Here is a 24,233-nt window from a genome sequence, read left to right on the forward strand (position 1 = left end):
TGCAACTAAACAAGGCCGACATCGTGGTGAACTTACCCAAAGGGTATATGTTTCCAAAAAAATTTGCACAGTACCATCACATCGAATCTTCGGATACATACATGAAGTATTAAATGCAGTTGAAAAAATAACTAATTACACAGTCTAACTAACTGATTAGCACGAGATGAATCTTTTAAGCTTAATCAATTTATGATTGGACATTATTTGTCAAGTAACAATGAAATATGCTACAGTGCCAAAACCTAAACTTTTTCACCAACTAAACACACCCTAAACTACTACAACAGAACAACCAAATCCGGAAAGAACGTACTACTGACTACTGAGGACTTGCCTGAACAGCTGGATGGTAAACTACAACAGCACAGCCAAATCCAGAAAGAACTGAACGTACTAGCCTAAACAGCTGGATGATAAATTAATCTAGAGGTCTTGCATTCAGTAATCAGTAGCATCTTATTTTCCCAGGGAAAAAGGGGGCAATGGACACTGTTTTTTTCTTTTACCAACGTACTACAAAACTTCAACCGAGACATCAACCCCAAGTTCGAAGTTCTGAACACCTGTATCAGGGGTGAGAACTCTACGGATGATTATCTAGCCAAATTACGAATTCAAGCGTCTAAGCATCTATAGCATAGGGACTATAATTTTGGCAAATGGAGCTTCTCACCCATTCTCAAGAACCATGCACAGGTCACTTGCTCCAATTTTCAGTACCAACTGAGATCGCGCTCTCTTTTATGGCGCTGCCGCTGCATCCTGGAGCTCAAACCCTCTCTCCACCGCGTAGTCCACGAAGCTGTACAGGGGCAGCACCCGGTCGCCGTACTTGTCCGCGAACCTGTCGGCCTCCGTCTTGGCCTGCGCCTTGAGCTCCTCCACGATGCCGAGCGCGCGGTCCATGCCCAGCGCGCGCAGGACGCTGGCGTTGCTCCTCATCTTGCCGTTCCCTGAAGCGCTCCGGAGGTCGTCGACGAGCTCGTACAGGACGCCGATGGTGCGGCCGTAGCGCCGCAGCGCGGCCTCCTCGTCGGGCCCGGCCCCGCCGAGCATGGCGCCGCAGGCCGCGGAGCACTCGGCCATCTCGCCGAACTTCTTCGTCAGGACCTGCATGACCTCGGCCTCGCCGAGTGCGGTGGCGCCGGCCAGATCGAGGAACTGGCCCGCCGCCATGCCGGTGGATCCGACGGCGCGCGCAAGCTCCGCCATGACGCGGAGGAGGACGGCGTGGGGCACCGGGTCCGGCGACGGGGTGTGCGCGATGATGTGGGTGTAGGCGAGCGGGAAGAGCGCGTCGCCCGCGAGGACGGCCATGTCGGTGCCGAAGGCGGCGTGCGTGGAGGGGCGCCCGCGTCGCGTGGGCGCGGCGTCGAAGCAGGGCAGGTCGTCGTGCACGAGCGACGCCGCGTGGAGCATCTCGAGGGCCGCCGCGGCCGGGAGCGCGGCCGAGCGCGGCGCGCCGAGGAGCTCGCAGGCGGCCACGCACAGCACGGGGGGCGCCCGCTTGGCGGGCCCCTCCTTGCCGGCGCCCGGGAGGACCGCGTAGCGCATGGCGGCGTGGATGCTCTCCGGGGGGCGCATGGGCATCGCGGCGTCGAGCTCGGACTCGACGTCGGCGATCAGGGTGGTCCAGTAGCGGCGCAGATCGAAGGAAGCGGAGGCGGCGGGCGCGTCGGAGGACGCCCGGACGGGGAGCAAGCGGTGGGATCTGGAGGAGGAGAGTAGCTTGGGCAGGGGGAGGGGGAGGAAGATGGAGAGAGCCATGGCGATGGAGAGAATTCGGGAGGAGGATTGGGGTTCGGATGTGGTTTCCGGAACTTGGGTGCGTGGTGATGCCAATGCCAATGTCAGGAGCTCGTCGCCACTACCAATGGTGGCGTTGTGTGGTTTCCTTCGGCGTCACAAATAGTGTTATTTAGACCGCTAATTATAATATCAAATAAAAATAGTTTACAAAATCAATTTCAGAATCCTCGTGCTACGAATCCTGAAGAAGAGTACACGGCAATTTTTACTGCAAAAATTACAGTACAAATTAAAAGAGTACATTTCACAAATTACTGTACAAAACATTTCACAACACGGTTACTGCAAAAAATAGTACACGGCAATTTTTACTGCAAACAAGAGTACACGATATATGAACTGACAGTTAAAATACTTCCATGGTGACAGATACTTGGATATTATAGGTGAGATATGGTAGTGACCTCGATGCATAAGTTTAATATAATATACAAAATGCACGAGAAGATGGAGAAAGCACCCCCAAGCGTCGATGCGTCTAGAAGAATTATAGAAACCAAAGGAGCTAAAAGACAAGCCTCCAACTTTTCATTAATCCACCCATTGTCAATATAACTGCATATCAAAATCTCTAATAAGGGCTATAACTACATCAACAAAAACACTTGCCACATCATAACTATCAATTGTGACAACAAAAATAGAAGAAAGATGTTGATAGGCGGTTGTACAACCTCAACTAACTCTTCTTGTTTTAATTACACCACTTTAAGCTGGTATGTGGAAATTATGTAAATTAAGTGGGTAAAAAAATTATCAACCCTAACATGTTTCAACAATATTCTCTTGTAAAAATTGGCAAAGTGATCCACTTTTAAGGCCCTGTTTGTTTGAGCTTCTGAGCAGTTTTTCAGTGTGAAAAGTTTGAAGCTCAAACAAACAACGAACTTATCGCGTAGTTTCCGGAAAGCCAAAAGCTTAGAAAAGCTAGAGTTACATGTAAGCTGAAAAGCTTGGTTTCCTAAGCTTTTTGTAGCTTTTAATTTTAAGTCTAGAAAGTTAAAAGCATCATCAAAAAGTTAGTATGCCTGTTTTAGAATAACAAACTAACAACAGCATTTAGAAAAACTCCAAAAGCTGCAGCTCAAATAAACATGCCCTAAGTGGAACTCCATCTACATCACTTAACCACTTTGAAAAATAAAAATACACCATTTTGGCTGTATGTGAGGATTACACCAAATTTGTGAGCCACACATATAAGAACAATGCACCCCAAAGTCATGTCTATAGTAATCCTATAATTATTGCTTCAGTAAGTAGCTTTAGATTTTCTATTTGAACCCTGGCGCACGTGCATCAGGGAAGATGCATGTGGCTTCGCCCCTGATCACATGTGAATTAAGCTGTTTTTTTTTTTTTGAAAATTTGTCCCTCGCATATAGAGTATTCTCACCTCAAATTAAAGATATGAAGTGTGAATTGTCTTCACCTGTCACGTTTCAAACTGTACAGAGTTTTAGTTGGCAATACAGGTGACGTGAGACCAAGTCTTTCTTTGCTCGTGTTTTGCAATATTTACTCGTCTTCAGACGAATCACACATTACCTGTCGTGAAATCCCCATCCATTTTGGCAGATTGTCATTCTAACTCTCGATACTTGCAACGCCAACACCATAAGAGTGACCGGCAGAAGGCGCAACAGTTTCTCCTACGACAACGACCATGGGGCTCCGCACCACATGCTTCTCCGACACCCACTTCAGTTCGCCCTCGATCACCGCCTTCGCCGGCGTGGTCGCCTGCCTTCTGACCGTGACGACGAAATCCCTCTTCTGGCCAATGTCACTGAACACCACCGTCGAAGGGTTCACCGCCACGTCGACGCCATGCGCGGTGACCTCCGCGCGGTAAGTCTCCGCAGGCTCCCCGACGTTCGTCGCCGTCCGCTTCGCCTCCACCTGCTGCACGCCGTCGCCCATGACGATCATGATGGAAGGGTAGTTCAGGTCCTTCGCCGCGACCTCCGCGGTCTCCGCGCACGAGGCGCCCGCCGCCTCGACGATCTGGCGCGTCTGGTCCTCACCGAGGCTCCTGCCGCACAGGTACGGGATGAAGTCACCGGTGGTGAGGTCGTACACGAGGCCCGGGTCCAAGGCCTTCACGGGGTTCACCTCGCCGGCGCCCGTCACGAAGTAGCTCGCGCCCTCGCCGGCCAGCGCGTCCCCAGGGCCGACCGGGTCGGCCGTTGTAACGAGCGCCGACTTGATCGCGGCCGGCGACCACTCGTGGTGCGCCTTCTTGATCAGCGCCGCGACGCCACTTACGTGCGCCGCTGCCATGGAGGTGGCCGCCTTGATCTGCGCGTCGGTGTACTTGTCACCGTGTGGGGACTCCGCGAGTGTGTCCGCGCCGGGCGCGCTGACGTCGGGTTTCAGGATCCCGTTGCCGAGCTCGACGTTGGTGACGATGCGGTGGTCGATGTCGCTGGCCGCTACCGTGAGCAGCCACGGCGCGCCACTCTCGACCTTGAGCATGTCCGGCCCGCTGCTCCCGGCGGGGGCGCAAACCAGCACGCCCCGGGCGAAGGCCTTGTACGACGGTGCCGTGACGTCAACGTCGTGGAACACCGCGTTGTCCTTGGCGCCGGCGCACATCGACACGACGTCCACGCCGTCGTCCACCGCGGCGACCATCCCCGTGTTCACGGCTGCCGGGTGGCACCCCTCGTTGCACACGCGGTAGATGGCGAGGTGCGCCTTGGGCGCGACCTCGAACGCCCTGTCGTACTCGATCCCAAGAACCGACGCGCGCTGCATGAAGCTGCCAACCTCGTCGCTCGTCGGCTGCGCCATGTCCCCGACCTCGCCGATGAACATGGCGGCGCCCAGAGCGCGGTTCGTGTCCACGAAGGTCCTCAGCCCGATCAGCTTGTTGTTGCACGCTCCGCTATTGTCGCAGCTGCCCTTCCATTTAGCCGGGGGCGACGGCATCCCTTGGGCGTCGGGGCTGACCGGGAGGTTACCCGCGGCGATGCCAGCGTCAAGGACGCCTATGGTGATCCCCTCGCCCATGTTGCCCTTGTTCCCCACGGCGTCCCGAACGCCGTCGAGCCAGGAGAGCTCCGGCGTCGGCGCGCCGACGGACATGAGCTTGTAGCTCCTGTCCGGGACGGCCTCGACGAACCAGGGGAACCAGGCCATGTCATGGACCTCCTGCGGCGTGAGCCACGCCGAGAAGCCGCTCACCACGTGGCTGTACGAGTAGATGAGCCGCGACTCCGCCGTCGGGAACCGCTCCGCCGTCGCCGGGTCGCTGGTGTTGCACACCTGCCCGAGGAGGTACGTGTGCCACATCTCGGACGCATCCGGGTCGTCGGCGCTGAGCAGGCCATCCGGGCGCCGGACGGTGACGAGGTAGGCGGCGAGCGGGCTGTTATTGTCGGCGGCTCGACGGATGGATGAAACGAGGCCTGACGAGCTTAGGAGGGCGAGGAGGGCGAGGTGAAGTCGGGTTGTCATGGCGGTTGCGAGCGCGGGACCCTTTGTGGTGAAGCTAAAAAAGAGCAGAGATGGGTGGTTTTGTATGCCTTCGTCAGGGAAGTGCATGAGGGGCTAAAATTAGCGAAGGTACTGGTAGCATTCCGTGTTCGTCTTATATGCTTATAAGTTATAACAGCTCCATTATTGCAGTTGTAGTATTATCTGTTGTTCCCGGGCATTAGATCCCTGAAATCTGAAAATGGTTACAAAATGAAAATTTGTTCACAAATAGCAATGTATTTGTTCCTGCGGTTAAGTTGCTATGTCCAGTTTACTATGCAGTCCGTGTTCTGAGTTCTGCGTACGATGTGCTATACTGGTATATATGGCTGCTAATGACTTAACGATGCTGATATATTTCCTCTACCTGTATGTTTGACTGGTTCTCTTAACGAATTTTCTATCCCTTTTTTCATTACTTGTTGATCACTATTTTATTTTTATATGTTTGTCCCATTTACCTGAATTCGAGTGTCAGGCCTAAGGAATTCTCTATCCTTATCACTGAATAGTGCACTACTTGCTGATCGATATTTTTACCAGTGTCACTGTGTCAGGCCGCAGAAAGAAAATCCGGATTTCAGACCTTTGAAAAAAAACAAGTTCTCAGGTCGACCTGAATCAGTTCGACACTGCATACAAAACAGGCATACGTAGGAAACTGGGTCAACATCATGCTACAAGAACAGCATCGGGTGACTCAGAAACACAAATGCATACAAACCGCTAGGCACGCAATAAAGATTTTAGAATTAGGATTGTAAGGCTTTTCCCTGTTTAGAGGGAGCCCTTCCAGAAATTCTCTGTGGCCTTGGAGGGCCGCAGAGGGGGTTTGGAAATAGTTTTCAACCAGTAATTGATGCGCCTCGGTATTACCTCACTAGCTGCGTCATTGCCCCAAGCGCAAAGATGGTTCCAACTCAGGATGAAAATGGGTTGGCACTAGCTGACCCAAACACTAACCCATCGTATCCAATAAAATATTATTGGGTTTTGGATTGACCCAATCTAGAGCTGGATTTGGTTTTGGTGTTTTGGGTCGACCCAAAAAAACCAGTAGGCTGTGTATCGCTAGGAAGCCAACCTGCTCCTCGTTCTCTGGGTCTCTGCTCTTCTATTATGCCGCCGCTGCCGTGCTCCAGCCTCCTATTGATTCCTCGCTGCCGTCGTGGCCTTTGCCCAGCCGTATCGCCCGGCGAGGACGGCTACAACGGCGTCGGCGGCGACAAGATGCCGAAGGGCCTGCACCCGGTGTACGTCGACGAGTTGCGTCGGTACCTCATCGCCGAGGAGCTCGTAGGCTAGCTGCTATTCCCGTCCCTCGTTCACCGCACCGGCGGCGGCGCTGAGGCGGGCTGCCCTGTTGTCGGCTGCGAGGTGGTCCTCTTCGAGCACCTCCTGTGGATGACGCGGACCGCAGCCGGCCGGAATCCCTCGACAAGCTCGTCGAGTACATGCATGCTGACCGCAGAGAGCGAGCCGCCACCCCACGCCTCGCCATGTCGGCGTCCTGCTGCCGGGGTCGGAAGCTTATGAAAATAGCACATGGCTGCGGTGGATCATCCTGCGATCCGTGTGGTTTGAGCAGTAGCGGTAGTCGATAGAGTGTTGAGCTCAAGAAGGTCTAACACTATGGAATCCAGCCATTGGGTTACCCAGCAACCCGCTAGGTTCTACACCATTTGAAACCAAAATTTAGTGGGTTAATTTATTGGGTATTTTCACCTCATTTTAAACTTTGGGTATTAGGCTATTGGGTGGACCCAACGAAACCTGCATCCTGAGTTCCAACGCTCGCCCACAGCCTCGTTTTATTCCTGCGTTGAGGGCGTCTGATTGCTAATCCGGGCAATGTGGGACTAAACTAACACCCGGGGCGACCTACTCTGATTTGCACGCACGACGCGACCTGCCACCCCCGCCACCGTCATCTAAGAGTGGAGCTGCGAAGGGTTTGTAACCCAGTGCTTATAAGAGCCCCGGTAGCATCTGAGATCCTAGGTTCGACTCTTCTTGGAAGCGAATATTCTGAGATTTAACGGCATTGTGTATTAAGTGGTAGACGACGTTCCCGTCGACAATGAAGCACCTGTGGTGACTTCGTCAATCTCGAAGATTTGCCGGCTCGATCTTCGAAGATGCTCATAGGGGAAGAGTTTACGTACATGTGTTCATAAATGTGTGAGTGTGCGTGCGTTGTGAATATCTGAATTGTACCATGTAATCTCAAAAAAAAAACTAAGACTGGAGCTGGGCCTTTTCTCCGCTGCCTCCAGGGCCGGCCCTGGGCCAGTGCCAGCGGTGCGACCGCACTGGGCCTCCGGAATTAGGGGGCCTCCAAAAATTAGTGTGCTAATAGGCTTCACAAATATCAACAAAGCTCAGTTAGTCACAAGTCATAGATAGCAGGCCTGTTAAAAAGAAGACCAATCGATCGACTCGACGACTCCGCCGTCCGTCCGGCTGCCCGCCTCGTTGCGCCTCCTGCCCTCCTCGACTTCTTTGCGTCGCGACTCGCGAGACGCTGGGTCGCCGGCCGGCCGCCGCGCAATCTACAGATCACCGCCGCTGCTAGCTTGTGCCCGATTGCCAATTTGTCATTACCGATCAAGGTTTAAAATCTTCCTCAGTTATATTCCCTTATCTATTTTTTTCCTAACACTAAGGTTAGATATACTCAAACTAAGTTTGATTTTTGTATCAATGATAGTTTTCTTTTCAGCTTGTAGGGTCACCCAATCAAATCACATGTCTATTGCTTATCGAATCTTGTTTACTATGCCGGTGACTGTCGCATCGGCTAAAAGAAGCTTTTCAAAGTTTAAGTTATTGAGGAACTATTTGAGGTCAGTGATATCTCAGGAAAGATTAAACAGTTTGGCTACTTTGTGCATTGAGAAGGGGCTGCTGGATGAGATTGATATTGACACTATCATCACTGATTTTACATCTAGAACTGTTAGAAGAAATTGTTTTAAATGATCTAGAGACATTTCTCTTTTGTATTTTAAACTTGTTAGTGTGAAATTGGTTAATGACACTAAATTTTTCAATATTATCTTGTATTTTTATGATGAATGGGGGCCTCCATTTTCTTGTTCCGCACCGGGCCACAAAAATGTCAGGGCCGGCCCTGGCTGCCTCACGCCCTGGTAATCACGGGCCCGCCTAGTGGTAAATTCAGTAGGTGTAGCTGGGCTCCGATGATTCGGAGAAGGCGACAAGCATTTGTGATAAATCAGACTTGTTTAGATTTCAAAATGTAAAATAATTTTTTTTAAATCACTTGCATGGTGTACTAAATATATAGTTACCAAATAAATCACATTACACGACTGTAAATCGCGAGACGGATCTAATGAGTCTAATTATGATGTGATCAGACACTAAATTGCTACAGTAATGCTGCAGTAAATATGCTCTAATAATAGATTAATTTGGCTCAATAGATTCGTCTCGTAGTTTACAGACGAGATCTGTAATTAGTTTTGTGATTAATCTACATTTAATACTTCAAATATTAAAAATTCATTTCCAAAAATGCAAAAATATAAAATAATCTAAACACACCCTCAGCAATGTCGCCGACGCCTGCCCTGGCCGTCGACGCCCATCGTAAACCGGATTGGCTGAGCTCGGACGTGCCACGGCAACGCGTGCTACGGCCTACACTCGCACGGGGCGCGGGAATCTGGCGTTGCTAATACAATCCGGTTCCTGACGCGTACGGAGTAGCTGCAACTAAATTTCAGAGCAAGGCCGACCCGAACTCAACAAGTTTTCAACCGTTGGTTCCATTCATGTGTGGCTGTATCGCTGACACTGCTTCCTGAAATTTCCTGGCTTTCAGAATCGAGCTGGTCCAATTTTTTACAGACCACGTTGATCAATCGCGTGCGCATGACGAAATTAGAATTAGCATCAAGACTCCCACAGCGCCGTAGGATCAGCGGATGATTCGACAGCTTTTTATTTACTCCACATGTAGCATGTAGCAGTGAGTAGTAGTATCGCATACACATAGGACCCCCTGTCATAAATTTTTTTAAAGAAGGGCCCGTCTTTCAGTCAGCCAGCCATATTTTGCTGTTCTTCCTTTTCTTCTCCCCATTTCTTTCACCGCCGATCCGATTCCTTGTCCCCTCCTTTACCCCGATCCGCCCCCAAACCCTAACCATCTAAAACCCCGGGCCCGTCTCCGATGGCCGCCGCCTCGCCGCCGCCCTCCCCACCCTCCGCCAAGCGCCCCAAGATGTCCTCCTCGTCCGACCCGGAGGCCGACGCCGAGCCCACCTCGCCCTCCGCCGCCGCCGGCGCGGGCGCCGACCCCGGGCAGCCCCGCCGCCCCAGGTACAAGCGCCGCAAGGTCGCCATCCTCCTCGGCTACTGCGGCGCCGGGTACCAGGGCATGCAGAAGAACCCCGGCGCGCGCACCATCGAGGGCGACCTCGAGGAGGCGCTCTACCAGGCGGGCGCCGTGCCCGAGGCCGACCGCGCCGCGCCGCGCCGGTACGACTGGGCGCGCGCCGCGCGCACCGACAAAGGCGTCAGCGCCGCGGCGCAGGTGGTGTCTGGACGCTTCTACGTCGACCCGCCGGGCTTCATCGACCGCCTCAACGCCCAGCTCGCGCCGCAGATCCGCGCCTACGGCTACGTGCGCGTCACCAACTCGTTCAGCGCGAAGAAATTCTGCGACCGACGGAGGTACCTTTACCTGCTCCCCGTGTTCGCGCTTGACCCCAGCGCGCACCCGGACCGCGAGGCCGTCATGGCGAGCATGGGGAGTGGAGGCGAGCTTACGAAGTGCCTCGAGTGCTCTGAGAGGGGGAGGAAGGTGCCTGGTGCCATGGGCCGGGAGGGGAAGCTGCCTAGCCCCGGGGAGAATGGCGCTGATGCTCCCGTGGAGGGAACTGTGGACAGTCATGACGAATCTGGATCTATTGGGGATGTGAAATGCGATCCAACAATTTCAGATGGTGGAAACACCAGTGCCCATGGTGAACTTGGATTGAGCAGCAACGAGAAGCTTGATTTACCAGCCTCTGGAGATGGAACCGAAGCTGGAAATGCTGAGCTGGGATCAAACGGTGTTCCTGATGCTGTTCATTCAGGTATTATATGGAATTCAAGTCTTGCAATGCTGTAGTCTAGTGTTGATTAGAGTTTTCTTTTTTCCAATCTGAATACAGGTTCAGCTGATGCAGATGCTTCAATTGGCAATGAGGAGATTAAAGTTGAAGCCACTGATACTGAAGAGAAAGTGCAATGTATGGATTTCGAGAAGAGCAATGGAGAAGGGAAGCCACCAACCAAGAGTCCCTTTTCTTACACTAATGAAGTGAAGGAGAGATTCAACAGGATTCTCAAATACTATGTTGGAACCCATAATTTCCATAACTTCACCACAAGAACTAAGGCAGAGGATCCTGCAGCCAAAAGGTTTATCATTTCCTTTGCTGCCGATCGTGTTGTTAGCCTGGATGGAATAGATTTTATCAGGTGTGAAGTTGTTGGCCAGAGTTTCATGCTGCATCAGATCCGGAAGATGATTGGCCTTGCTGTAGCTGTGATGAGGAACTGTGCACCTGAATCAATTTATGATGTCGCCTTTCGCAAGTATTATTCTTATTAGCTGATGTGTGTTTAACAGCCCATTTGCATATATTTACACAAGAAATGTTTACTTATGCCACATCTGTGTTGCAGGGATGTCAACCTTAACGTGCCTACTGCACCTGAGGTTGGGCTGTACCTAGATGAATGCATGTTCACCTCATACAATAAGAAATGGAAGGATTCACATGAGGCAGTTTCCATGGAACCTTATTATGAGGAGGCTGAAGAGTTCAAGATCAAATATATTTTCCCTCATATTGCGGCGATGGAACACAAAGAGGGAGCCGTAGCTCTGTGGTTGCACTCATTGAATAACAGGAATTATCCAGATTTCCGCTACATGGAAACTGCTTGTGCTGAGGCCAAGGTTGGTGCTGAAGTTGCTGCTGACGACGAGGCCAAGGTTGGGGCTGAAGTTGATAGTATTGAAGAAGTACAAATGCCAGGTGATAATGTAAGTGAGTAAATCAATTCTGCCATGGGGCATACAAAGCCAAATAGTATATCTGGTTGTTGTATGCACTGGAAGAGGGACATGAGATGAGACACTGCTTATGGGATGAAATAAAGAACAAAGATGGTATGTGCTCTCCAAAGAAATATGAACATCGAAAGTCTAAGGGGCATGGCTTTATGCAACAGTGTTTTCTTTAGGCTATACATCATGATCACTAGTTACCTAAAAAGAATTTATAGGATTATTAATCTTATATCTGAACTTAATCAGTTGCTTCCAGACAGTTCTATGGCAAATGATCTTGCCTGAAAATGCTTCAGCAATGTTTTTGTTTGCTGAAATTGTTATGGATTCACTATATTTCTTCTTATAGCAAATAGATATATTTTTCTTGCTTTTTTTTTCCTTTAGCAAGTATCTGTATGCATTCACACAATTTGCTTGATGTGCGTCAAATGTTATTATGATTTCTTCTATTAATTCTGCTATTCTAGTACTGCATTGGCACAATTATGACGTTCTGGAATGGAATGATGGTTGCAAATAGTTTGATGGTCCCATTCTTTGACCTGCCGTGCCATGTTACTCTTGGTCTCTTGCACAGGTGCAGGGATGTCGTCTCCTGAGTCCATAACACATTTCGATCTCTTAATCCTTTATACTAGTACTCATCACTATACACATCTTATGGAATAGAGAATGAATAGTGTATCTCATCGCAGTGGAACATTGGATCCAGAATGGTAAGGTGTGGTTATATGTTCACAGTGCTTAGGCTAGTATGTCATGACCCCTAGGGTAGTCTTCCCAGATAAGAATCTCTGGATTGATTATTCGTCTATTTGTGCCTTGTTATTTGCTCCAGACAGCTATATCACAAACGATGTCACCTGAAAGTGCACAAGTAATGTTTTGTTTTCTGAAATTATTACAAGATCCAGTAGGTTCTCCCATATTTGATGGCATATACTTCATGTCTATTCACGTTATCAAGTGTCTATTAACTGTAGAGAGTTTGAAAGTGCCTCATATTCATATTACTTGCAGCATATCTATTTATGTTTCTAGCAGCACATCCTTGTTTCAGTTGATGAATCAATTGTTCCTATGCTTTCACCTCTTTTGCATGTAACAGATACATAGACCCAGCGTTCTTATGCCTTGAAAATCCTACTACCCTAGGCTGGAATCGTACTCTCTAATGTAGCTAGATTAGTCATGGTTACTTGGAATATCATTCCACCTGTTTATGCTTATTACATAAACAAATTAACGTCTATCTTACGATCTCCAAAGAATCGTCTTTGTAGGTGAAACAGAATTGTCAACGATGCAAATGAAAGAATCTTTTATCCACTGATTATTTTAGAGTACTGGATACATGATTGTACCACTTGCAGATAGATATAGTTGTACTGCTATGTATTGGGTGATGGTGTAGCATTTTATCATTTGAAGCAATCATGCCTGAAAGTGGACCACTACATCAGCCTTATCCAATAAGAAATTTCTAGCCTGCCTCCATAAGTTCATGTTTGTAGTTCATGTCGTAAAGTCGGGAGGATTTATGCATTCTTTCTTGCTCTGCTTTCCCATGTAGGGTTGAGTAGGAATTTCTTTCGCTTTCCTCAAATTTATTATTGTTCTAATACTGTGTAGGCACGATCACGGTGTTCCGGAATGGAACGATGGCTGCGAATGGTTTGATGATGGTGATCTTTGATCTGCTTTGCCTTGTTACCCTTGGCTCTTGCACACTTGCAGTCAAGCCATCTCTTGAGCCCAAAAAACATTTGGATCTCTTTTATCTTTTTCGCTAATTTACTTGCACATCTAAACTAGGGTACTGAAAGGTAAGCTTAATACTACGGTACTACGGCCTACAAGAACATTGAAGCAAGAGAGCCATATTGTTCAGAAGCGGCTAGGAGACGCAGCGGAGCGAGTGCAGGGACGCCGAGGTGTCCATGGACGCGGCGTCGTACTCGTACACGCAGCGGCTCTCCGTGGCCTCGATGCCGTAGTCCATGAGCGGGCGGCGCTCCAGCTCCTCGTCGTGCTCGAGCACGCAGTCCGGGACCTCCAGCTGCCCCTTGTCCATGTGCACCCACATGTACTCGAGCCTGCTCATGTACCTCAGCTTCTCGTACAGCCTGCGAGCAAAGACCCAAATCCCAGATGAAAATTTCAGCCCCGCGAGGATCGTCGACGAAAAAGCCACAGAAGCTGATCGGACCGAGGTATGAATAATTCGGCGACGGCCATGACCGTACCCGGAGCTGAAGAGGAAGCGGCCGAAGGTGGCGAGAAAGAGCCTGGACTGGAGCGCCGGGTGCACGAAGTAGACGGCGCGCAGCCTGTCCTTGGCGGCGGCCGGCAGCGACTCGTAGGCGCCGCGGATCGCGCCGACGCCGGGGAAGTTGCCGCCGCGGTCGACGCGGGAGTGCATGTACACCACCACGAACTCGCGGTCCCCGATCGCCGGGAGCACGCGCTCCCGCAGGTAAGCCCGGAGCGCCTCCTCCGCCCGCCCGCCCAGCGCGCGCGCTGCACGCACGTCGAGGTGTAGACCGGGCGTCAGTGTCGCCGCCGATGGGCAGGCAGAAAGGCCTTTGTGATTTGGGGGAGAGAGGGAGGAGGATCCGGTTCGCGGCTAGGCGTTACAGTACCTGGGAAGTAGCTGCCGACGACCCTGACGACGTCGCGGCCCTTCCTGTCGCGGCCCTGGACCGTGATCGCCCGGCTGCGCTCCAGCAGCAGCGCCGCCTCGCCGCCCGCCGCCGCGTCCTTCTCGACGGTGATCACCATGGCTTCCGTCCTCGTTTCTGTGTGTGTGTGTGTGTGTAAAATATTTCGCTCGTGCCGTGCGTGCTCGCCGTTGGTAGCGGTACACGATTCGCGTGTCTTGAGAGGGGTCGCACGGGTGCGCGATTAAATACGGCCGATCCGGTGCGCGGGCGGGGGAGTAGTGAATGGAGGTTGGCGCGGCGCGGCGGGGGCTGGCCACTGGGCCGTCGCTCCGGTGATGGGCGGCTCTGGGCGCGGGGCGGTGGATGCGGGGATCCCGGGGAATATGCTGGGGATATTTCGGTTGGGGGAGTGGGGCGGATTGGCTCGGCGCGGGGAAGGCGGGCCACGCCCGCCCGCCCTCCTACCGTGTGTTTGGTTGCGGGATGAGTGGATTGGGTTGGATCCAACCCTCATTTTTGGGACGGAGCCAACCCATCTATTATTTGGTTGTAGCTCTGATTTTGGGGACGGAGCCAACCCATCCATTATTTGGTTGAGTGAATTGGGACTACGAGTTGGATGGCAACATTCACTCTGTTAGTGGGCCGTTAGTGGGCCCCACATGTCGGTCTCCTCTCTCTCCATCTCCTTTCTTCTTCCTACCCGCTCCGCTCCCGACACCACCGCCCTGCGCCCCCGGCTGCCCGACCTCCTCGCCCCCGCCGCCGCCGAGGGTGACGCGCGCCCCGGCCGCCGAACCTCCTCCCGCCGAGGCCGAGGGCGACGCGCCGAATCTCCCCGCCCCCGCCGCCCCCAACGCGGGCCCGCGCACCGGCGCCGCCACTTCCCCGCCCCACCAGACCTCCCCGCCCCCGCCGGACCTCCCTGCCACCGCGCTTGAGGTCGCCGCTGCCGCGCTCGAGGTCGCCATGGCCGCCGCGCGCGACCTCCGGTCGGGCGGACGCGGCGCTCGCGGCCCTCCTTCCTCCACGGCCGCGGCCCTCCTTCCTCCCCTCCCTGGCCGCGGGCGCGAGCCTCCGGTCGAGCTCCGCCGCAGGCGCGAGCCTTGCGGGCGAGCTCCGCGGGCGAGCTCCGCCGCCGCGGCCTCCTTCCTCCACGGCCGCGGCCCTCCTTCCTCCACGGCCCCTGCTCCTCCCCCCTTATCCCTCCCCTCCCTGGCCGCGGGCGCGAGCCTCCGGTCGAGCTCCGCGGCGGGCGCGAGCCTCCGCGGGAGAGCTCCGCCTTGGCCTTGGCTCGCTCCGGGAGGGCGCCGGGTGGCCGGCCCGGCCTCCTCCGCCCGCCGCCGCCGCGGCCCGCCCCGCGCGCCGTGGCCCCGGCCTCCGCCGCCCGTCGACGTCGCCCCGGCCTCCTCCGCCCGTCGCCTTCGCCGTCGCCGTGGCCGTCGCCCAGTCGTCCGCCCGTCACGGAACCCAGACGGAGGAAACGGGGTTGGACTCGTCCGCTCGATTTTGGCGGACGAGTCCGACCCGGATCTGAGCCGAATATTCCCTCCGGGTCGGACCCAACCCCCTCCAACCTCCATCCAAACATCAGAAAAAGGGGTTCAACCCATCCGGGTTGGACCCTACCATTCAACCAAACACACGGCTAGTGGTCGCCGGGAATCACAAGGGAAACTGGCAGTTGGGCTCGTTCCTGCGGGCGCGGCGGCTGCGTGCCGGACTGCGGCCCGGCCCGTCGTCTCTCTGGATGGATGGAATGGGCAGCCTGACCTTATCGACTATCGCTTCCGTTGGAGGCTCGGTCGATTGCTTCGAGATTTGAATCCTTGACGCGGGGCGGGAGCGGCGAGGGTGAGTGCGCGGCTGCCCGGCGATCCGGCCCTGCGCACACGCCCCGTGGAAGGCAAAAATTAAGGAAGCCTCGCCCGATAAATGGATCCAGCCCAATAATATCGGGGCATAGAAAGCTACACAGCACGGATACGGATACGCGTATCGGTATCGGGCCAATACGGATATGTGGATACGTTCGTTTTTGCCAGAAACCCGATACATGGATACGTTTTTAATTATTTAACAAAATAAATACTATATATATTACTTAAAATTAGAAACATAACACTCTTTTAATGAAGCCTTCCAATTCACATATATAATACAACAAACACATAAAACAATCTAGTGTGCTAAATGAATTCTCAAAAAGTAATAAAATGGTCTCCGCAGCTCACATGTGAGAGACAAATGACCTAAATACCCATCCTTATCTATTCACGTTCATTTCCCTTCTCTCCCATAGGCTTATCCGATTTCCCCACCTCGAGCGCACCGCTTCCTTTGTTCCTTCCCCGACGCATCCCTCTGCTCCTCCCTCGCCGCCCTTTGCTCCTCCTCGCCCCTCAGCTCACGCGCCTCCCTCGCCGCGCTCGCCTATCTCTGCGGCGCTGGCCCGCGCGCCGGAGCCGGCCGAGCTCAAACGGATCAGGCGCCGGCGGCGGCCAGGCGCGTCGGAGCCGGCCGGGCTCGAGCAGATCGGACGCCGGCGGCGGCCAGGCGCGGAACCGGTCGGGCTCGAGTGGATCGGACGCCGGCGGCGGCCAGGCGCGGAGGGCGCTCTCCCTCCCTCCCCCTACAAGCGGGGCTCAGGCACGGCGGCAGCCAACTCCACCTCCACGCCTGCCATGGCCGACGCCTCCCATCCGCCGCCTCCTCGAACCGGTGCGCGCGGCCGCGGGTGGGGAGGGCGGAGTGTCGCGGATCCGGCTCTGCCTCCCCTCCCCTGCTCCTCCCTCGCGGCGGCAGATACGCGATGCGATACGTATCAGCCCGCGTATCTAATATTCGTGAAAATAATAAAAAAAATCAGATACTCTAAGGGTACGTATCCGAGGTGTATCGGATAAATATCCGTATCCGATACGTATCGAATATGCGATACACTGTTGCAGTGACGTATCCGTGTTACATAGATAGAAAGTGTTTCTGCCAGGCCCAAACAGTGTGAATGGGTCATAATTCAATGTCTGGGTTGAGCGAGAGCGAACTGGTCAATTGGGTATGAGATCCACAATTCCGAGTCTTCGTAGTACTTCCTTTGTCCCAAAATAAATGCAATTGTATGGTTCAAATTTTATCCCACAAAAAATGCAACTTTGACCAAGCAATCACAAAAGACAAGAGTCTCCGGAAACTTCTTGTACAAAAGATAAGCCAAAGTCTAGATTTTTTTATAAAAGACAAAGAGCAATTTGGTAATTTGTATCTAATATTGGTTTGCGTGTTCAGTCCTAGAATTGCATTTATTTTGGAACGGAGGGAGTACTAGCGAGTAGCGAGGCGGTGAGGACCGGAGGGTTCATTGCTTCATCAATCAGGAATCTGAAATCACAGGAACCCTGAGCCGTGGTCAGACGCAGAGCCTGAGATGAGTCAGACTGTCTGCACTTGTCATACTCTAAATACATCCTCTAAAAGGAATATTCTGTCTTGATCAGCAATATTCTCTTCTCTATATCCAGTTCTCCCGCACCCATTCATCCTCTATACCAACTACCACCGCGGGATCCACACATCAGTTTCTCTCTCTCTTTTTATTTCATCTGACGCCATCCTCCTTGGCTCCTTCCTCATTCTCTCCCCCCCTCTCTCTCTCCCCCTTCTCCTCTGCTTTCTCCGTCGCCAGCTCCCCTCCTCCCTCCCTCCCGTGCGGCGGCGGCGGTCCGTTGGTCCGGCGCGAGTTCGGCTGTCGCGGCCCTCCCAATCCCTATCGCCTCCATCTTGCCTCCCGGTTGAAGAGCAGACCAGCGGGCGTTCTGCTCCTTCTCCTCGCGGGCGCCCCTGGAGGACGTCGCCGCCCACTACCTTCTCACCGCCGGCTTCCACTGCTCACTCCATCGCGGCGGGGCAGGGAGCCAGCCTGAGCCCGCTAGGTGCACCACGCCGGGCCCCCCTCCCCTACATCCTGCGCCGACGTGGGCCAGCAGGCCGAGCGGGCGCGGCCCTCCCCTGCTGCTGGCGTGGGCTCGCTCGGCCGTGGAGGAGCAGCGAGGGGCGCGGCGGAGCTGCGGCGACCGGCCCTGTCGTGGCCGCTAGGGGTCGGTCCGCGGCGGGCAGGCGAAAGGCGGCGGCCAGCCAAGCCAGGGCCGAAAATGACGGCGCGGATCGGCGAATCACGCAGCCGCGCCGTGCCATGACAGGCTGATTCGGCCGCTTCGGCGGCGGGCAGCAGCTGCGGGCCGCTGAGGCCATGCGCCGCCTCCCCTGCTCCATCTGCGGTGGAGGACCGGAGCTCCCTCCCTTCTCCCTCCACGGCGGGCAAGTGCGCGTGCGCCCCGGGACTGTGGGACGATGGCGCGCGCGGCACGACGACCGGACTGCGGCGGTGTGCGCGCGAGACGGCGGCGGGACGGAGAAGGAGGGCGGCTCGAGCTCGAGCGCCATGGAGGTCCCCCTGCTCACTCCGCCATCGAGCTCTGTGGGCAGAGGAGGCGCGACGACGGCGACCACCTCTCGGTCTCTCTCCCTGCTCCCGCGTGGCGGGGCTGTGGCGAGCTCGAGCTCCGCCGAGCCTGGGAGAGGAGCGGGGCCGGCCAGATCCAGCGGCCTAGAGCTCGGGCGGAGGCGGAGACCCGTGGCGGCGGCAGCGGCGCGGAGGAGCAGGTTCACGGCGGGCGGCGCGAGGTGGTTGGGGATGGCGCTTGTGCGTGGGGCCCACACCACGTGTGCCTGTAGCGGAGCTCCTCTATTGTGCTCAGAATGGCGGATGGGATACCGTACCCCACTGCATGAGTTTTTACTCTAAATCGATCCTGCAGCACGGCGTTGCGGATCATTTAGAGCACCCAGTGCGGAGAGCCTCAGGTGGCATGCTTCGAATCATTACATCCCCGGGTCGAGCGGGTCTCATCAGAGATGGGCGTCGTCTGAGATGACCGGAATTCTGGCATCATCGCTCATTCGCTCCACTTACCAATTGTTGCTGCCATCGTATTTTTTTTGTGCCAATTGGTAACCATTAGGTGGCCCTCCAACCCTATCTAGTTTAAAATTTTGTACTAATTCTCCAAAAACATATCTCAATTTGGAAAACTAGTACAAAATTTTGAATTAAAGAAGGTTAGAGGTGTATCTAAGGGTAGCCCATTTGAGCCTCTATTTTTAAAAAGAAAAGAAAAGAAAAACTAGCGCGCTACCCTTTTACTTTGCTTACGTGGAAGCAAACATACGAGGGAGGCACGGGAAAGCTGGGCTTCATGATCCTACTACTACAAGGCGTAGCGTAACGGGACCACCGACTAGGCCATCAGCGTACCGATCGTCACCACGCACGACGCTTTTGAACAAGGCCCGGGGTCGAGACAAACAGGGGGTAGCATGCCTGCTCGCGAGCCGCAATGATCCTGCCGCGCCCGGACCGTGGATTTTTTTTTAGTAGCGGACCGGCTCTCCTGTCCTGCTGCCGCGCCAGGACCGTGGATTGTCTCAATAGGTAAAAGATTTTTTTTCAATCTAAATCTTCATTTTTGGCCTGTGTCTACTAAAAAAACATTAGACTGTATAATTTATTATAGCATCGAATAGTGCAAATTGACTAATTGTACAATATATAGAACTACAACCAATTATATCCAGAAAGTTTTTTTTCCATGTTATGAATCTAACATTTTTAGACCAATAAACGAGTCGAGAAGCATACCTAAATTTTGCAATGACAACAAACTTAAAAAGGAAGAAATGAAGAAGAGCAAACTTTAATCATTCCTTTTGTTTTTTTTTTCATGAAGATAACCCCGGCTACTGCCATTTTGGAACTGCTGCTTATCCCGTGCTGATTTCCTCCCTGGCTGGGCGAGTGGTTGGCGTGCTAATAAATTTTCTTCTTCTACTTCGCCTACTCTGAACTCTGCGTTGTGTGCCAACAAAAAGGGAGCATATATGCATGCATGATGTCGAGGAGACGATCGAGTAAGGACCATGCGTGTAGTATGATTGAAGGGTTTGCTAGCTGGAGTAATCGAGCAAATCTACCACGGTCCACGAACATACAGCGCCCTGCGGCAGGAAAGATGCAGATGAACTTTTTGGCCTCTTCCGCGAGACCTGTATGTGGTGCTGTAAAGCCAGCGCAGATCTCTCCGTAGTTTTGACAACTTTATTTCCTTCAGAGAACTACCACTCCTGCTAATGAGAAGTATTCAGGGCGCAATTGGAACGAAAGCTCATTGGCCTGCTGCCACGCATTTTTCTTTCTTTTTTTTTTTGAAAAAACTTGCCACGCATCTTTACACTCCGTTCGGCAGCCAGCTCCAGCTCCAGCCAAACAGTGTTTTCCTCTCACACCACTCCAGCCACCAGGTCCAGCTCCAGCCAGCCAACAGTATTTTTCTCTTATACCACTCCAGTCACCAGTTCCAGCCCAGCACTTTCAAACTTCAGACCTGTACTTGCAGGCTGACAGTCATTTACTCGGCGTAATGTGTCGGTGGCGAAGATAGCTTGAAATACTACTACCGTGCCCCGACGCTGGACGCTCCTCGTCGTCGTCTGGCATCAAGTAGTGGGGGTGGGGAGTTTCATGAATCAGATAGGTTGGTGCGGTAGATCTGGAGCGATTCAATGCTGATTTCAGCAGGCATGCACGACGGACCGCTGCGTCCTTTGCCTTGCGTAGTGTGGCACTGTGGCTGCAGGATTGGGTTCAGATTTCAGCAGCCGGATCCGATGGATGGTGGCTACTGCCGCCTGCCACCACAGGTAGTAGCAGCCGCGGACAGGAGACAGGCCGGCAGCTAGTGAGGGTCCGAGAGGGAGAGCGCATGGAATTTATGGTGATCCATCGATTTGGAGGTGGGGCTGGGGCGCGCATCATCAATGGCGGTGCATCGGGGGACAAAAGGCGAGAATTTGGAGCAGCCGGCTGCCGCGGCGGGTGCGCCCACGGCGGCGGCCCACATCTCTGGCATGGTGCTTCGTCTCGGCCCCCGCCGCGCACCAGGAGCAGCCAGCACTGGTGCGCTCCGTCACGGCCCTCGCTCGTCATCGGAGGCGGCGAGTAGTGCACCCACTGTTGCGTCGGGGTATCCTAAGACGCGGCCATGATGCAACTCTACTGTCGCGGCGGACGCGCGCTTGGTCGCTTCTTGATCGCTTGACCATTGCTCGCCATTGTTTCTTGCAGCAAGAACATGGCAGCATGAATTAGTCCTCTAGCGAACGGACCAAAGGTCCGGTGCCTAGCTCCGGCAGTGTCCGAGCTGCCCGCCCGGGTTCGAGCCCTGTCAGGCCGAATTTCCGCGTGTCGCACGGGGTTTATCCCCATAGGGGTACCGGGGTGCGTGTGTACAGGTGTGTGGTGTGTGTATGTCCCGGCAGGTGCGTTTTTGGACTTCCCGGCAGCCCATCTACGTTGAGCGCACGGTCAACGTGGGTGTCCAATTGAGTTTTTACATGATTCCCCAGTGCTCTTGAGTGTTTTCAAAAAAAAAATCAGTCCTCTATTAACTGCGGCTGCCAACTGGTACGGTGAAAGCTAAAAGGGTTTAAGTGGGTCTGGTCAAGACTCAAGAGTAATCCCCCGCTGGAAAATAGATAGTTTTGAAGGTGGTTTTTTATTTTGTGATAATTAAAAATATTTAAAATTTAAACTAAAAAATTCATAAGTAATTCATTTTAAATCAAAAAAATTACAAAATGAGTATAAAAGATTTTCTAAAAATATAACCTATCTATTGGTACGATACTTTTTAGTTATTCAGATCCAATTATTTTATTTTCATAATATTTAGTTGCTTGTAATATATTTTTTAATAATTAAAATTCAAATAGAGTAATAATAAATAGGTTACATTTTAGAAAAAAAATTGATACTAGTTTCATAATTTTTTGATTCAAAACGAATTAGTTTTGATTTTTTAAAGCTGATTAGATTTTTATTTTTTAAAATATAATACAAAACTACCTTCGAAACCTCCCAAAGACCAAATATGTCCGGTTTCGACTATTGGATGGTCTATGTTATCTGGTTTTATAGTTGAAGGTTGAAAATCAAACTTCTGTGATAGTTCAAGGATGTAATTTGAACTTCTTTCTTTTTTTTTCTAATATCTTACTATTACTAATTGGAGGCACCTTTGAAGTCTCCATATGAAGCCACCTAGGATCCTATGTGGACACTAAAAAATAGAAAAATCTTATAAATTCTCACAAAAATCAGAAACATCTAGCCGTCAATCTAACAACTCTAATTATAATAGCCATCGGATCTGTTATCTTTCATTATAAATTATCCACCTCTGCCATTATGAAGATAGACTAAAGTAACCCCCCTTAAAATAAATCTAAATTACCCACCTATGCCATTATAAAAAAAATCTAAAGTAACCTCATAATCTTCGTGTAAATTACCCACCTATGCCATTATAATATAAATAGCCCCCTAAATTTGCATATAAATTATCCAATTATATCATTATTAGAAGTTAAATTACTCCTAAATCTGAATTTAAATTATATAATTATAATAAAATATTAAAGTATCAATATAAAAATCTAAATTACAATTTCTATCATTACAAAATATTATTGTTTATATAAAAATACTACCCACGATGTGTCACCATGTATTTTTGTATGATGGAAGAGATAAGATTATCAATCCACAAACAAATAGTTCAACTAAATATATATATATCGAATATGTGTGGAGGTGAGATGCAAGATGAAATCTATTGTAACTAAACAATAATAAATATATATTTTAGAGTATGTGTTAGAATATTTAATTGATGAAAAAGAGCGTGAGTTACATAATTATAATTATTGACCTCATTCTTATAACATGGAGGTGTGATGCAAAATGAAATCTATTACAACTAGATAATGATAAATATATATTTTAGAGCATGTGTTAGAATATTTAATAGATGAAAGAGGGCGTGTGATAAATAATTATAATTATTAGCTATAAGCTTTATTTTTTATATTAATTTTAATTAGCCCGTGCGGGAGCCCGAGTTGATAGACTAGTAGAACAAAAGTAGAAACTCACGAATACGCATACCAGCATGCACGCACTCTCCATGCTCATATATCTTGAGATTGACCAAACCACTGGCGGAGCGTGACCAAAGAATGAGGGTGAGGGCCACCCTTTGCTAATTGACCTGCAGCAGCAATGAACAGTATTGAAATTATTGTTTAACTAATGGAAATTTTTCATGGTAGAGGGGGCTATGGCCCTCTATGGCCACCACGATGCTCCACCACTGGACCAAACTACCGTATACATCTTGCTATCGGCGGCCACATCAGTAGCATAAAAATAATATTGTCGAATATTTCAGGATTAATATATAACAAAGTTGAACAATTGCACTAATTTGAGATCGCTGTGTTCGCTTGGTTGTGGTTGGTGGCTGGTGCTGATTTGTTATGAGAGAACAGTAATGCTGAGCTGGTGGCTGATGCTGATTTAGTCTGAGAGAACAGTACTGCTGGCTGGTTGACTGACAAACCAAGCGAACACAGTTCATATCAGTTCATATCGACTTGCATGAGATAGGAGGGTAAAATAAAGCTATTTACGTTTGAAGTGGATACTCATGAAAAATGCAATTGAGAGGTTTGGGTGGACTTATTATGGCCTTTAAAATGAACTGTAGTGTGTAGCTAATTCTTTAGTTCAAGTTAAAATGAAATGTAAGCCGCTTAAAATTATTATTTTTTAATTTCACCGATCTTTTTGGTAGAAGTCCTCTCAAACCGTCAAACGACTCCTAAACAATACTTGAGCAAATTAGTTATTTCAATAAAGTGTACCTAAAAAAATTAGAGCATAAATTGACGTATATTAGAGATCTAAGGGAGTACTTGTATACACTATATGATGAAAAAAAAACGTGTAATTGATTTATGCTTGATCACAAAGTAGATCACAAAGTTTTTCAAACAAATAAAAGAAAGTTGCAATCATACGTGGCACTAGTATTAACAATTGTCCTCCCTTTAATCCACGGAGATCACGTTCGACCCACCAAACTCCCTACAACCCTAAAAAGGGCACTCCTGCACCCGCTCCCCGCTTCAATCCCTCGTCTCAAGTCTCAACCTGGATCCTGCCAAAGTATCAAACCAGCCACCACCCACCAACGCCAACGCCTACCCCGGCCTGCAGT

At 51.3% G+C, this 24,233-nt stretch overlaps 4 protein-coding genes and 1 non-coding gene across 7 annotated transcripts; 1 reads left to right on the forward strand and 4 right to left on the reverse strand.

Annotated features, from left to right (window-relative positions):
- Positions 1-417: 417 nt before the first annotated feature.
- Positions 418-1,871, reverse strand: LOC120656753 (heterodimeric geranylgeranyl pyrophosphate synthase small subunit, chloroplastic-like). Its single transcript, XM_039934933.1, has one exon. The coding sequence runs from the start codon at positions 1,768-1,770 to the stop codon at positions 745-747; it is 1,026 nt and encodes a 341-aa protein (XP_039790867.1). The 5' UTR covers positions 1,771-1,871; the 3' UTR covers positions 418-744.
- A 1,528-nt stretch (positions 1,872-3,399) lies between these two features.
- LOC120653688 (subtilisin-like protease) lies at positions 3,400-5,274 on the reverse strand. Its single transcript, XM_039931376.1, has one exon. The coding sequence runs from the start codon at positions 5,272-5,274 to the stop codon at positions 3,400-3,402; it is 1,875 nt and encodes a 624-aa protein (XP_039787310.1).
- A 785-nt stretch (positions 5,275-6,059) lies between these two features.
- Positions 6,060-6,206, reverse strand: LOC120657821. Its single transcript, XR_005668356.1, has one exon. It is a non-coding gene; the product is annotated as a U4 spliceosomal RNA (small nuclear RNA).
- A 3,163-nt stretch (positions 6,207-9,369) lies between these two features.
- LOC120656754 (tRNA pseudouridine synthase 1-like) lies at positions 9,370-11,813 on the forward strand. 3 transcript variants are annotated; one of them, XM_039934935.1, is made up of 3 exons: positions 9,370-10,406; positions 10,485-10,911; positions 11,002-11,813. In XM_039934935.1, exons 1-3 carry the CDS (start codon positions 9,497-9,499, stop codon positions 11,375-11,377), a joined length of 1,713 nt encoding a protein of 570 aa, XP_039790869.1. In that variant the 5' UTR covers positions 9,370-9,496; the 3' UTR covers positions 11,378-11,813. The 3 variants fall into 3 exon arrangements, with proteins under 3 accessions (XP_039790869.1, XP_039790870.1, XP_039790871.1); XM_039934936.1 differs by having other exon boundaries at positions 10,491-10,911; XM_039934937.1 differs by having other exon boundaries at positions 9,390-10,406; positions 10,500-10,911; positions 11,002-11,507.
- A 1,257-nt stretch (positions 11,814-13,070) lies between these two features.
- Positions 13,071-14,330, reverse strand: LOC120656755 (ganglioside-induced differentiation-associated protein 2-like). Its single transcript, XM_039934938.1, has 3 exons — positions 14,038-14,330; positions 13,642-13,915; positions 13,071-13,521 (listed from the first exon to the last, which is right to left on the reverse strand). The coding sequence occupies exons 1-3, from the start codon at positions 14,174-14,176 to the stop codon at positions 13,293-13,295; spliced, it is 642 nt and encodes a 213-aa protein (XP_039790872.1). The 5' UTR covers positions 14,177-14,330; the 3' UTR covers positions 13,071-13,292.
- Positions 14,331-24,233: the final 9,903 nt, after the last annotated feature.

Source organism: Panicum virgatum, chromosome 1N (genome assembly GCF_016808335.1).
Source record: "Panicum virgatum strain AP13 chromosome 1N, P.virgatum_v5, whole genome shotgun sequence".
Taxonomy (NCBI): Eukaryota; Viridiplantae; Streptophyta; class Magnoliopsida; order Poales; family Poaceae; genus Panicum; species Panicum virgatum.

Bases quoted from the DNA above. Each gene is read 5' to 3' on its own strand.
- LOC120656755 (XM_039934938.1), bottom strand. From the start codon at position 14,176: ATGGTGATCACCGTCGAGAAGGACGCGGCGGCGGGCGGCGAGGCGGCG. The intron at 13,916-14,037 runs GTACTGTAACGC...ACGTGCGTGCAG, and splicing joins CGTCGGCAGCTACTTCCCAG to CGCGCGCGCTGGGCGGGCGG. The intron at 13,522-13,641 runs GTACGGTCATGG...CTTTGCTCGCAG, and splicing joins CGCTTCCTCTTCAGCTCCGG to GCTGTACGAGAAGCTGAGGT.
- LOC120656754 (XM_039934935.1), top strand. From the start codon at position 9,497: ATGGCCGCCGCCTCGCCGCCGCCCTCCCCACCCTCCGCCAAGCGCCCC. The intron at 10,407-10,484 runs GTATTATATGGA...ATCTGAATACAG, and splicing joins TCCTGATGCTGTTCATTCAG to GTTCAGCTGATGCAGATGCT. The intron at 10,912-11,001 runs GTATTATTCTTA...TCTGTGTTGCAG, and splicing joins TATGATGTCGCCTTTCGCAA to GGATGTCAACCTTAACGTGC.
- LOC120656753 (XM_039934933.1), bottom strand. From the start codon at position 1,770: ATGGCTCTCTCCATCTTCCTCCCCCTCCCCCTGCCCAAGCTACTCTCC.
- LOC120653688 (XM_039931376.1), bottom strand. From the start codon at position 5,274: ATGACAACCCGACTTCACCTCGCCCTCCTCGCCCTCCTAAGCTCGTCA.